Below are 13,241 nucleotides of genomic sequence, written 5' to 3' on the forward strand. Positions count from 1 at the left end.
ATGCTCTGTGGTACACTCGACTCAGTGAAGTAACTGTGCCCTGTCCCTTTAAGTACAACCCAGATTCCAGACTCCCTCTCAACCCTTAGCCTAGATCAGCTTTCCCCAGCCTGGTGGCCTCCAGATGTTTTGGACTATAGCTCCCATTCCTGACCATTGCCCATGCTGTCAGGCTGACAGGAGTTGAAGTCCAAACCATCTGGAGGGCACCAGGCTGGGGAAGGCTGGCCTAGATAAAACCCTACAGCAGCCATGTTAACAGCCCTGCCTGGGATCTGTGTAGGACCCTGTTAATAAACCAATTAAAGTATCCACATCTGTCTACAGCTTGAAATCCACAAAGTTCAACAGCAGTTAAATTATTTTTGCTGCAAAGGTACAATTATTCATAAAAAAAATATTGCTAGCAAGAGGACTGTCTGTTTTGCTGCAATTAAAATATGCAAAGTACCAGGGAAAGAACATGAGAGACGTCAGATATTTGGGTGTCTGAAAGTAAAACCTCACTACAGACTTAAACTGATTTTTATCATTCTCACATCCCAAGAAAGCCTAGGAATCATAGTTCTATGAGGGGGAGCTAATATTTCTAATAGAAAATTCTCAGCATTTCAACAAGCTACATATCCAAAGATTCTGGGGAGAACCCATGACAGCTGAAGTGGTATCAAACCAATATATGTTTACGGTGTAAATAGGGTCTGACTTGTCATGGATTGCATAGGACTGGCAAAGCAGCAAATAAGAGCCTCCACCCCCAAGACAAGGCACACAGTACCCAAAGCCAGCTAAGTTATTTTGGCATCTGAGGTAGTAAAACCCACAAGCACTTCTCCCCATCCCAGGCAGTAAAAATACAATAATAACAAATTAAATAACACACAATTTGCTGCCCTTTCCTGAGACCTGAGGTGACCACTCTGCCTGACAGTAGGGCCAGCCTCATTATTATGAAAGCTCCCCAAATGTCATCTTGATTCAATGTCATTATTTCAATGGTTTCTAATTTAAGGTCTCATGGTTCTGATGCCTCTTCTTTCCAAGGCCAAACAGCAGCTAATTTTCAACAAATACGTAATATGAGGAATATTAATTACTTATCCATTGAGTTTCTTTCTAATTTCTCACAAAATATAGATTATCTCTTCAATCTTTTATCATTGAGATGGAGCTCATGTTCCTGAATGACTTCAACAGAGGGTTGTGTCATAGATTCAGCCCTGCATTTCTTCATTATTCCAGAGAGAAGTAGAAAGAACTTCATACCATGAAAGGTGGTATTCCTTTGCAGTCTAGAAATCGTATCTATCTGCGCCAATTTGCTAGTTCTTGCCATAGCCTGAGTTTGCTGTTGGTTTTGTAGCAAGCACCTGCCCATGGCTGATCAGCCTGGCGACAGACTTCCTGTTACAAACGCCACAACTCCTTGAAATTAGATTTATGCAAACTGGGCTTACTGTTGTGATGTCATGCTGGGCTGCAACAGCTCAACAGCTATCTCCATTGTACAGACACTTGGCGAAATCAGGAACTTCAGATACGTCTAAGGGAAGAGCTCACCTTTAGAACTCTTGAGGGAAAGTATGAAAACTAATTAGGGTCCTTCTTGTTCTGGGGTTAATCACTGCAAAGGGTCTTCAAGGAAGACCAGGATTTTTGCTTTAATTTTTATGTATTTTTTCTTTTCTTTGATGTCTTTTTAAAAAGCTGGATAATTGAAATTAGAAAATTAGTTCACGAAGAAGTTGGCTGAATGTTGCAAGCTTGCAAAATGGAAGGATTTTCCCTCATTTCCCCTGTGAGTATGTGGGACTAATTCCAGATTTGTCTCTTTGGCTTTGCCAACACAATGCAAAACAATATTTGTTGTTGAAAAGTGTCACACTTCTGACATTCATAATGCTTGAAAGCTTTATGCTTATGCTTGGTGAATAATATTAGTGATTGTTATTTAATGGGAAGTTAGCATTTCCTCTCTGGGTTTTTTTTAATCTCCACCTGCTTTCACTGATAAGGCACCATATTGTTTTATGCGTATAATATAGTAGAGTTTTTTGGAAAAGTTGGTTTTGTGGTTGAAAAGGTTGTTTTTGTGAGATTCTGTAATGATATTGTAATCTACTGCCAAATATAAGTTTATGCATTCATAATACATGGCTTTATGTAAAGTTGCAGGGGGGAGAACAACAAAACACATGGCTAAGAGCAGGGAGCTGTATTCTGTACATTCTAGGACTGCTCTCCCTTTTTAGGGGCTGCATTTTGCTTTCAGTATCCAGACATTCTAGAGGTATTCCTGATCTAGTTTTTTGAAATGATTAAGTTAAACATAACTAAAAATCTGTTATCTCTGAACTCATCCAATTTTCTCAGCTTCTCCATCTTAAATGGGGTGAAAACAAAAAGAGGCAAGACTTTCATGACCAAGTTGATCAGCTGAAGTTCTCAGAATAAAATCCCGACCCCATTTTCCCCTCCACATACAGTCATTTCTTTTACCTTATGATCATTCCAAAACTGCTGGTCCTGTCTTTAAAAAATATGACCTTTTGTTCTATTAATTTGGTGGCTCTCATAGTTTTCTTAAGAGTATTTCACACAAATGCTGTATAGAAACCTGAGTTTTATATGTTTGGACAAGAACAGATTGTAGATTCCACATACCATGAATAATTCTTCAATTATACTTGGCATAATTGAAGAAAACAGGCAGGCCTAAATCTCAATGGAGTCTTTATAACCCAGTCTTAAATATGGTTACTCAGAATTAAGTTCTGCTGAATCCAACGGGACTTCCTTCCTAGTGAATTAAATACATATGTATTTAATTTCAAAGGCACTTGGATACACTTTGGTTTCCCTAGATTGTGCCCATTAACGTGGCTTAATTGTGTAGAAGTAATTGAAAAACAAGATTAAGCAGATTTTATTTGTCTTATGGTTTGATTTATGACTGTGTGGTTGGGAAGGACTGGCACTGTAGAAGAACATTCACCATGTTTTCAACTTTCACTTTCGGATGTAGTTAAAGTATTTCAGATTCTAAATTATTTAGGATGTAGCTAAAAGTATTTACATAACTATCCCTTTAAAAGGTCAGTATGAACTTCTTTTCATTATCTAATGGTACAGTTGTACACATACTCACTTAGGAGTAAGCCCCATGAATTGGGACTTACTTCTGAGTAAATGTGTGGGTTTGCACACTAAATTACTCCCATATGAGCAGATTTTATCAGTCAATATGTATAATTGCAAGCGTGGGGATACTCCATGAATATTGAGAATCAACAAAACATTTTGCAAAGACATTATACTTCATGTTGCCTATATACTTGCCCAATAGGTCTTCTCTCTGGGTATTTTCACAATGCTAGGGCTGCAATCATGTACACTTACTTGGGAGTAAGCCCTATTCTACTTAGTGGAACTTTTAAGTAAACACAATTAGGATCAGGCTGCATTAATTGTTTCTTAATGTAGCATGTAGCACTTATGAATGTTGTAATGGGATATACAAAATGGTAGCATGGCATTTTAAAATAAAGTGTACATTCAAGACAACATAGGTGTTTTGTTACCTTTGCAAATACAGGAAATGTAAAACCTAGTTTAAACATCAGTGAGTAAATGGGCTTTGCAACCAACCAGAAACATTGTAATTTAAAGGTTTTTCTTTTGTTTTCTCTGTCTAATTCCAACATTTCTTACCAAGCAGGGAGGTAATAATCCAACTCTAGTATCAGCTCAGTATTGTAATCTTTTTTGGTTATATCCCTCTCAAATTGGATTGTTTCGTTTGGGGTGTTCCCACACATTTCTGCACATGTGCAAATGTTGTTAAATTCAAGTCATTCCAGCATCAAACATTATAGAATGAATGTTTCCTCAGTTTACCCATATAAAACTGTGAATAGAGAAGGGTATCAATTGTGACAGCACTGCCATGACAATAACAATATGGGAATTTCCCTGAGTAGTTCAAGGTTATAAGGATTATATTCTGATGGGAATCTATCTCTAATTGATAACCCCCAACTCCATGCAACTGTACATGTGTTTACATGAGGCTGGTGTTGCAAATCCCCATGTACATGTGTGTTTGCCTTCTCACCTAGCAAGCTGCATAAGGTAATATCCTGTCTAAAAGGGAGTAAACCAGCCACAGTCACATAAATATGGGGGCATATGGATATGTGGCTGCTGCATTCTTTAGCAAACATAGGAGTTCTCTTCAGAAGCATGACTACTCTTTTCAGTGAAGTGCAACCCTATGGACACTTACTGGAAAGTAAGTTCCATTGAACTGGGACTTTCTGAGTAAGCTTGCATAAGCATGGGCTGAGAGAGATGAACATTGGCCAAGACAAGACTTACATTGTGCCATTTAAATTTTCTACCTTCCTCTAAACCTTAAGGGTGGCTCTGCATACTTCTTACAATTAATTTTTATTTTATTTTGCTTTTAATTGTTGACCATGGGTTCATTTCTTTAAGTGGTTCTATGGGCACATAAATGTAGAACTGTTAGTAACTTCTACTGTAATAACTCCTATCCCAGGTATTTGTTGAAGCCTGTTCACTGAATCAACACTGGAAAAATGACATGGATAACCAATTCCCATGTAATGCCACCTTGAACACCGTTTGGTGGGAAGAAGGGATACAAACTTACCAAAACAAACAAACAAAATGATTAATCTCCATGTATGTGCTTCATCTCAGATCACTTTAAAAAGCAGGGCCTCCAAGCTTCCTTCTGACTTTGCTGTGAAACATCCCTGCTCTGCCGTCGGTTGAGGTGGCTAGAGTCATAATTCCATCCTTAATTGGCAGGGCAGGCCCTGCTATTAGGCAAAGTGAAGCATATGCCTCAGGCAGCAGTGAAATGTTGGAAGACAGAATTGTGAATGCTATGCACTCTGTGCTGCACTTCCTATGCTACCAGGCTGTCCTTAGGTGTGGCAGAGGACCATGTTCCATTGCCTGTGTTGAAGTAATAGTCAACTATCTCTCTGGCCAACTTCTCTATGAGGGGTCTGCCATTGTATCTTTCGCCTCAGGCAGCAAAATGTCTTGGGCCAGCCCTGCTTATTGGATGCTTCCAGGTAGACTGTTTCTAGTGCTGCCAGTCAAAAGACACTGTGCAGCTATTCCATCTTAACTTCCTTAGCAGATATTTTGTGGTAAGAAAAAAGACGGAAGAAGCAGTGGGAAAACATGGAACGGCTACAAATGGAAGACAATGTTGTCTGTACTGTAAAATTCTGTGAATGGGGCTGAACAATGGCACAATGAAAGCCTCGTCCAGAAGCACCCTGGTTTTTAAAAAACAGGATGCATAAAAGAGAGGGTGACAGAAAGCCTATAAATTGGTATCCATCCCTATGATATCTTTTTTGAGGTAGAAATACAGAAGTTTTGAGGTACAGAAAAGGAAAGGTTAAAGCATTTGAGGCTTCTCAGTTTAGAAAAAAAATGACTAGGCTTGGCATGGACATGACAGTGGTTTATAAAACTATGAATGGTGTGGAGATAATAGACAGAGGGGGGTTTTTTCGCACTCATAAGACTTCACCTCATAGCTCAGGTCACTCACTGAAACTGATTGGCCATAATATGTTTTTATTTATTTGTATTGAGTCTTATGAATCTGCTTTAACGACAAGAGCATAGAAGCCAGTCACTTTCTGAAGTATCATGGAAAACATTACTGCACTGCACTTTTTATTCCAGATATATTTGTGGAGTAATTCAAAATATTGTGGCCAGTTTTGAAATGGTAGGAATGTTTTTTATTGACTTTGCGAAATGAATACTAATGTATTTTAGACTAGACTAGGAGTGTCCGCACAGGGTAGCTTTGACAGATTCCATTATTTTGTAAGAGTGTCCATCTATTCCAGATGATGAGCCCATAGAAACAATAATTTACCATTTATTTTATCATGCATTTCATCACGCATGCATATATTTTATCATGCATTTTACAATACACGGTCTTGATGTATTGTAAAATTCTCTTTGCTACTTTCCAGGATAATACAGATGAACAAGCTACTTTAGAGTGAAAAAGCTTACTCTTATGTTAGTTTGGGTGTCTCTGTGGGCCCCATCATTTCTCCATACAACATAGCATATCTCTGATGTTTCATAATTCTATATGTCATAACAGAACTCAAGGTCACCTCACATGACCATGTTAACCAAGAAATCACTACAGCTATCAAGGGCATAGTGTGATTATATTAAATAGTTCTCACAGGTCACCTTTTGTGCAATACAGTCAGTGGATGTAGATTTGCCACCTTTTTTCTGTCATGGAAGTAGGTTTGTCACCTTTCTTTCTGTCAGCCTTTAACAGCTGCAGAATAAGAAGGAATTCAACAAGTGTTCTTTTCGCTAGCATTGAGATACAGCGATTTGGAAAGCTTCAGCCTCAGAATTTCTGCTCATTAGATAGTACAGTTTAAAGTACAGTTGCCCTGACAGAAAAAGAGTACACAACCCTAAGTGGAGGCAAACTTATCAAGCAGTCCGCTTGATCACTGGATAAGTGCCACATCCACAAAGCTGTATGAGGTGGCTCCCAAAATGAACAATAGCTGATAGCTGCTATAACATTATAATGTCCTTTCTTATTTATATTAATATCTGGTAATTGAGTCCCCAGTAACGTATAGGCACAAACTGTGTCCTGCTCAGTTGTTGCTGTTCCAGCTTCAGTAAATGACAAGCCCCATAGAAACTGAAGGCTGATCATACTTCCCTGATATATGTAACCCCATGGCACCCAAAGGAAGAATGCTTCAGCTTATGCTGTTGCCTGCTGGCCCACATAGCTGGCAGAAACCCTTGTCTGACTGGGTTCACAAGACATGACAACCCATCATGGGTGACTAGTCATGGGGCATTATCATGTCATCTAAACCCAAACTGCTTCCTGCTTTGTGGCTTATTTGGGGGCAACAAGCCACCCTGACAACCCATTGCTTGATGTATGGGTTATTTAACCCATGATGTGTTGCTGTGTCATCTGAACCCAAGAGAGCAATTTTATCATGGATTGCAGCAATTGGGCACAGAGCTGCTCAGCAAGAGCAGCAAAAACTCCTGCTGCTCTTCCTGATTGTGCCCGCCTGTGCCACCTCAAGCCTCCCCCCCCAGTGACTGCCCCTCTAACAATACCCAAATGGCACTTTGGAGGGGCTGTCACCTGTTCACCAACCCGCTTGTAAAAAAAATTTTGAAGCCAGAAATTTGCGCAAATGGGGCCATAATTTATTTTTTAGTTTTTATTTTTGTTGGTCTTTCGGAGGTGCAGAAGTGTGTACTTACAGCTAGGGATGTCATGGAAGTCTGGGAAGGGGTGGAGTCTGGCGGACATCTTCCTGCTTGGCCCCCTGGATGCTAGTCCATGGACCCCTGTGCTTGCCTGATTCAGCACACACTAAATCGGGCAAGCTCAGGGATCCTCACTTACCCACAAGCTGCCGTTTTGCAGAAAACCTTGTGTAAGCTTTTTATGTGAATGGCCATTTTGCACACAATGGTGGCTGTAAATAGTGCCATTTACACAAAACTGCAGGTGTAAATGATCTAACTAGACCATTTACACCTGCAATTTTGCGCTATGTATGGCTGCCATTTTGCGCAAAATGACCATGTATGTAAAAAGCTTACCCACAGTTTCCCCCAAAGTGGTGGCTTGCAGGGAAGCAGGACACTGCACCACTTATGGGGCACCCATAGACTGTCCTGCAGTTCGGGCTGTGTGCTGAGCAGGATTGGCCAGCCAGTGGGGGTTCGTCGAGTGGCGTGTGAGGCGACAGCAGGTGGATTCAGCTATCCCTACTTAACAGTTATCCATTATGTATAGCCTTGCCTTGTCAGTGCCCTTGTATGTTTCAGCTGTCAAAGGGAACAAAGTGCAGCAGGGAACATAAAAGGAAATTGACAAGAAAATACTGCATATAGGCTAATTTGCACACTGTTGACAGTGACAGGTTGGAAAAAGGGGGAGAGATCAGGAGAAGTAAATGCATCAAAAAGAGGGGGGACAGTATCGCCCACTTAGCCAAGTGATCCCCTGGGTTTTAAGCGTTGAACTGACACTTGTCAGTGTCCTGCTTCCATTCAAAACTTCCCCAAGTCTCCAGCTACTCAAGAAAGGGACGATCTAGGCTCCCCCACCCCTTTCCGTGGCTCCCATTCAGGGTGGTTACTGCCACAGTTACCATGAAAGCATTGACAAGGGAAGGCTTTACATACTGGACAGCCATAAGTGCGCACTTGTGCACCTCCAAAGACCAACAAAAAGCAGCAACAACAGCAACAATAATAAATTACGGCCTTCTTTGTGCAAATTTCTGGGGCAGAAAAGATGCCACCCCCAAGTGCCGGGGAACAAAAAGGGGTTGTGATCAAAGTGTGGGGGAGGACGGGACAGGCAGACAAGATAGATTCTGCCACAAAGGACTCTGGGATACCGTTTGGAGGTCTGAAGTGAAAGGAAGGGGCGAACAACCCACGGTGAGCCCGATCACCTGTTGGATGCACCATGGCTTATTCCGCGAACAACCCACACTGCGTAGCTTATTTGCAGGGTGGGTTGTTGTGCTGTGCAAACCGCCCCTCTGTATAGTTGACAGTGGTCATCTGAGGGCAGGGGGGAATCTGCCTTTTCCAGGGATGTTTTCCATGTCTCTCTTTTTTCTAGGTCATGAACTTCTTTATTTCCTCAGACCATCTGTGAAGGCATGCTCCATGTCTCAATTTTTTTCTGGAAGGTTGGCAGCTAAGGTGATTTGCCATAAGCAGCATATTTTGGTGCCCCATTAAATGGTGGGAAATTGTCAGTGCTTTTGTTTATTTATTATATTTTAACACATTTGTCTTTTCCGCCTCAGGCACCATTTCTGGCTAGGGTATGAAACAAAGTCTTCTCAGTAGTGGCTCAGTGTTATAAAACAGAATCTCTAGTGAATCTTACTGGCTTTCTTCCTGTCTTGCCTTTCACTGTTTAGTTAAGATCTTTTTGTTCACCAAAGCTTTTTTTAAGTAAGTAGTTGATTTTCCCCTTAGTCCAGTGCTATTTATATGCTACTAATATGGTCTTATTTTGCTATAGGAAAAAAATAATGTATTAGTATCACGTTGATTGCAAAAGTTAATGGTTATTGTACATTGCCTTTGGCAACTTCTTGGAAAGGTGATGTGTATACACGTGCGTGCGCGCGTGCATGCACGCACACACGCACACACACACAGAGTAAATGAAATAAAATAAATGTTTCTTGTAAATATGCCCTGAGAAAATGTTTGGAAGTACTCATACAGCCAACAGCAGAGGTACAAAATGTAAGGCTTATTGGGTGGGGAAGTAATCCAGGATTGACGGTGGGATATACACACAAAATGGATATATAAACATCCTCAATCCAGAAGACAGAGAGTTGGCTGATATGGCCTGAGAAGGGATGTTTAACATGATCTTCCAAGCCTTTCTAAAAACCATACAGTTATTTTGTAATTCTTTCCAAGGAAATGAGGTTAGGCCTGTCCGTTAAACCAGCCTCAGCTGCACATCACGGGGAGTCGTCTTGGGTATTTCTGAATCATCTGTCAGAGAATATTTATATCATAATCAAAAATAACTAGATTTATACATGGTACATTTATGAAGGAATTTGAATTAGCTCTATCATATGTTGCACACATCAGGTCTTGTGGCTACCCCCATAACACTTGATTTTCATTTTCAAGGAATGAAACATGTTTTTCTGATTGTGCCCTGCTGCTACTATGAACTACTCAACTGCAGTTCCTCTTGAGGCATAAGGCTTGACCTGCACATAATTACCCTTTTAAATATAACAGATTGTAATTGTCACAATGTAATATGGAATCCCTGCCTGCTGGAATTCCTGCCCAATGTAATATGGAATGATGGCTAACTTTCCACCATCATTATACACCACTGCATCAAGATAAGGAATACAACAGGTACTAGAGTTCATGGGAAAAACTAAGATGAGGGTGTAGTGTACTATAGTAATTTATCCACTGATTAAAACCTAGGAGATTCATACTCCATGTAATAAAGCTAATTCTACAGGTAGTGGCATAGGATATCCCGAAAGACAGCAGTGTCACCAGGAAGAGAGTGTACTTTTTAGTCTTTGAGTTCCCTATTCTGGTGTGTGAAGTTAAGAGGATTATTCAGCAATATTAGCCTATTTCTCCTAGATAACATCCCAGGTTGCTCTGAGCATCCTGCGTTTGGGTTCCAGTGCACACAACATTTTAGGTATTTGCTTGTATACTCAGATTCTTTTCATAATACCAGCATTGCCAAAAGCACAGTAGGTCACTGAACACGTTTTAGATGTTCATGCTGTCAACCATCCTTACCGTGAAAGAGTTTTATGAATGCACAGGATGGAAAGCGTTACACCTTAAGTCAGTCGACTAGTTACAATACCATTCCTGTTTTTTATACTTCTGTTCGTCACTAAGCCTGATTCAGATGTTAGGAACCTGAAACCCTGGAGGGGAGATGGGGAAGGGTTATGCTGGCCCTTCCCTCCCACGTGGTTGGAGTCCTTCATGCGAATGGGAACCCTGTGCAATTAGGGCTCCCAATCACGGGGAGCACAGTGGCTGTGTTTAGTCAAACGCAGTTACAGCCCCTCTTCAGTCCTTCCCTGTCAACATGGAGAGGGCAGGGAGGGCAGGGGTTGGGCAGCTGGCGCAGGCGTCCTCACCTCCTGCCATGGCTTCTGTTTCCTAATGTCTGACTAGGGCTGCTGCAGCCTACTTTTATGTGGGAAAACCAAGCAAACCCCTCCAGACTAGAATTACAGAACATAACAACAGACATGGGGAAAGAGTGCAGGAAGCACCGTTGGTGCAACAACCTGAGGCAAAACCCCCCACACTGACATGCAAATTTTCTGCAATACAGAAAAAAAGTAAAATCACATAGAAATAACCGAATAGCCCTAGAAACAAAATGGTTAGTTATTACAAGAGGGACCTTCTGAATATATCCTTCCCATATCATGCACTCTTCATGGTATGAATGGCAACTTAGATTTGGTTGTTACTTATAGTGGAAGCTGGCCGTTGAGCAGTAAGGGCCAAGCTAGACATGGTGTTAAATGTGTCTTTGCATGTAGCAGGCATAGGGGTGTGTACGTGTGTGTTTTAATGCAAATAGCAGCCACTGCAGTGGGGAGATAATTATTGAGACCACAACAGGTGGGGAAAGGGAGTTTAACCCTTTCCTCCTCTGTCACCGTCACAATGAAAAAAGCTGCTACTTGCTCCCATTGTTTTTACAAATATAAAAAAAGCCCTACTGGATAAGACCAAAGGCCCATCTAGGTCCTTCCTAGCAGTGGTCAGCCATGCCACTGGGAAGTTGTTTCAAGATTGTGTTATTTTTCTGTAAGACCATGTGACCATTAGGAAGTATTAAAGAATGGTAACGTCCGTGTCTTGTTAGCCACTGTGTGCCTCTTGGGTAAAGAAACCTTTGGAGGGTTTGGCAGACACTTTAGCCTAGTTCATGGAATCCAATACATATCCCAATAGGGGCCGTATTGTTGTTGTTGTTGCTATGACCACAGCTACAAAGGTTCCAATTTAACCCACTGTGGACCTTTTCAAAATAATCAAGAGTGAGTTGCATGATACATATGCCGATTCCTAGGTTAAGCCTTTCAGATGAAACCTTTTCTTTTACAGGGACAGCTGAGATGCCCCTTATCTTTCCAGTTTTGAGCTTCGTAATTTTAGTTACCCCAGTGTGAAGTTTTCCAGAAACCAGTGGAAGTTATGACATTCAATTTTTTTTCCTCATCCCACTGGAATACAGAATTGTGATTATCATAAAATTCCACCCACCCACCCCACTTATGATTAAGGAACATGCTCAAAGTGGGCTATCAGACAGTTACCATGAAAGAATTTATTGGGGTATCTTCTCTGTTAGATGAATTTCTAGGACATTTTCCTCCTATGTGTTTATTATGCTGTCATACGTTACAACTATACTGCAACAAGTTTCTTTTATATATTATTCTGTACCATCATGCAATAGGTTATAAGACGTACATATATCAAGATTGCTTTTCTACGTAAAAGATTTATGAAATTCTGTTTGCCTATTTTTCTTGGGTGATTCCTCAAAATCAGGATTAGCCCTTCCTAAAAGCCATGGGATTGCCTGAATACTCCAAAGCGAATATCTGTAGCTTTGGTTTAGGTGGGATGTGAGTGGTCACCCTGCTTCATGGGTTCCAGAAGAGGTATAGGCAGCACAGAGAATTCTGTGGCACTTTGTGGGAGAACCATAAATCTGTGGCTCAGGACACACCACACATCCCAGATCCAGTCATGGGTCTGGTAATAGCATAGGGCCAGGCCTACACCCATGTGCATCTCTCTTGTATAGAGCTACTGTCTGTTCCCCAACTCAGTGGACTAGAAACAAAGCCCCCATAAGATACAGGGAGTTTCAAATGTACATCAAATGTGTACCTTTTCATACTTCGGGTTTCACTTGTGATAGGCCTGCCAAAAAGCCACCACTGGTTTGAGAGGTGCTATTTCCTAGGAGTCTAGATGTTCAAGGTATAAACACATACTGGTCCCTGCCAGTCCACCAGCTGGAGTAGAGCCAGTACCATCAGCCTCTTCTGTCCTACCCTCATGGTTTGCTGCTTGTGCTTACTATGGGACTCTCCAAGGAGAAAAGATACTTTCCTTTCCCCAGCGCACTTCTTGAACTCCTTCTTCTGGCGTGAGAAGCCTCCATCTGGATGAGCCCCTAATCCACACAGATTGGCCACAAGACCATAGAAAGGAAACAGCAGGCAACTTTCAGATCCCTTTCTGACTTACATTTCTTTGATTATTTCTGTAGCACAGAGGCTCTTTTCTCTGCTTGGCGATATTAGCAGAAAATGTTGAAAGGGAAAAACAACAACTAGGCAGTAGCTTGCAAGAGAACTTGTAGTGTGGATTTCATATTGCTCATACTCTCCTGTTGTACTTCTTTCATCGCCACTGTCCCAGCCATTAAGCTTTAGAAGGCACTCTGATAGCACTTGGACAACTTGTACATTTTTATGGTTATGTTCTCATACTTTGATGACAAAAGTTTTCCTAGATGAAGGCACCACTCCTTGAACAAAACGCTACCTGATTATTTTTTGAGACATAAAAGGTCTACT

At 41.1% G+C, this 13,241-nt stretch overlaps 1 protein-coding gene across 2 annotated transcripts in view; it reads left to right on the top strand.

Annotated features, from left to right (window-relative positions):
* Positions 1-1,509: 1,509 nt before the first annotated feature.
* SPI1 (Spi-1 proto-oncogene) overlaps positions 1,510-13,241 on the top strand; it is a 34,717-nt gene continuing 22,985 nt past the window's right edge. For both annotated transcript variants that reach the window (XM_084849686.1, XM_084849695.1), the window contains exons 1-2: positions 1,510-1,581; positions 1,708-1,798. In XM_084849686.1, the coding sequence (XP_084705812.1) occupies positions 1,754-1,798 (45 nt within the window). In that variant the 5' untranslated portion in view covers positions 1,510-1,581; positions 1,708-1,753. The remainder of the gene's footprint in view (positions 1,582-1,707; positions 1,799-13,241) is intronic.

Source organism: Heloderma suspectum, chromosome 1 (genome assembly GCF_057233095.1).
Source record: "Heloderma suspectum isolate Gila_16-S chromosome 1, 16-S_ref, whole genome shotgun sequence".
Classification (NCBI taxonomy): domain Eukaryota; kingdom Metazoa; phylum Chordata; class Lepidosauria; order Squamata; family Helodermatidae; genus Heloderma; species Heloderma suspectum.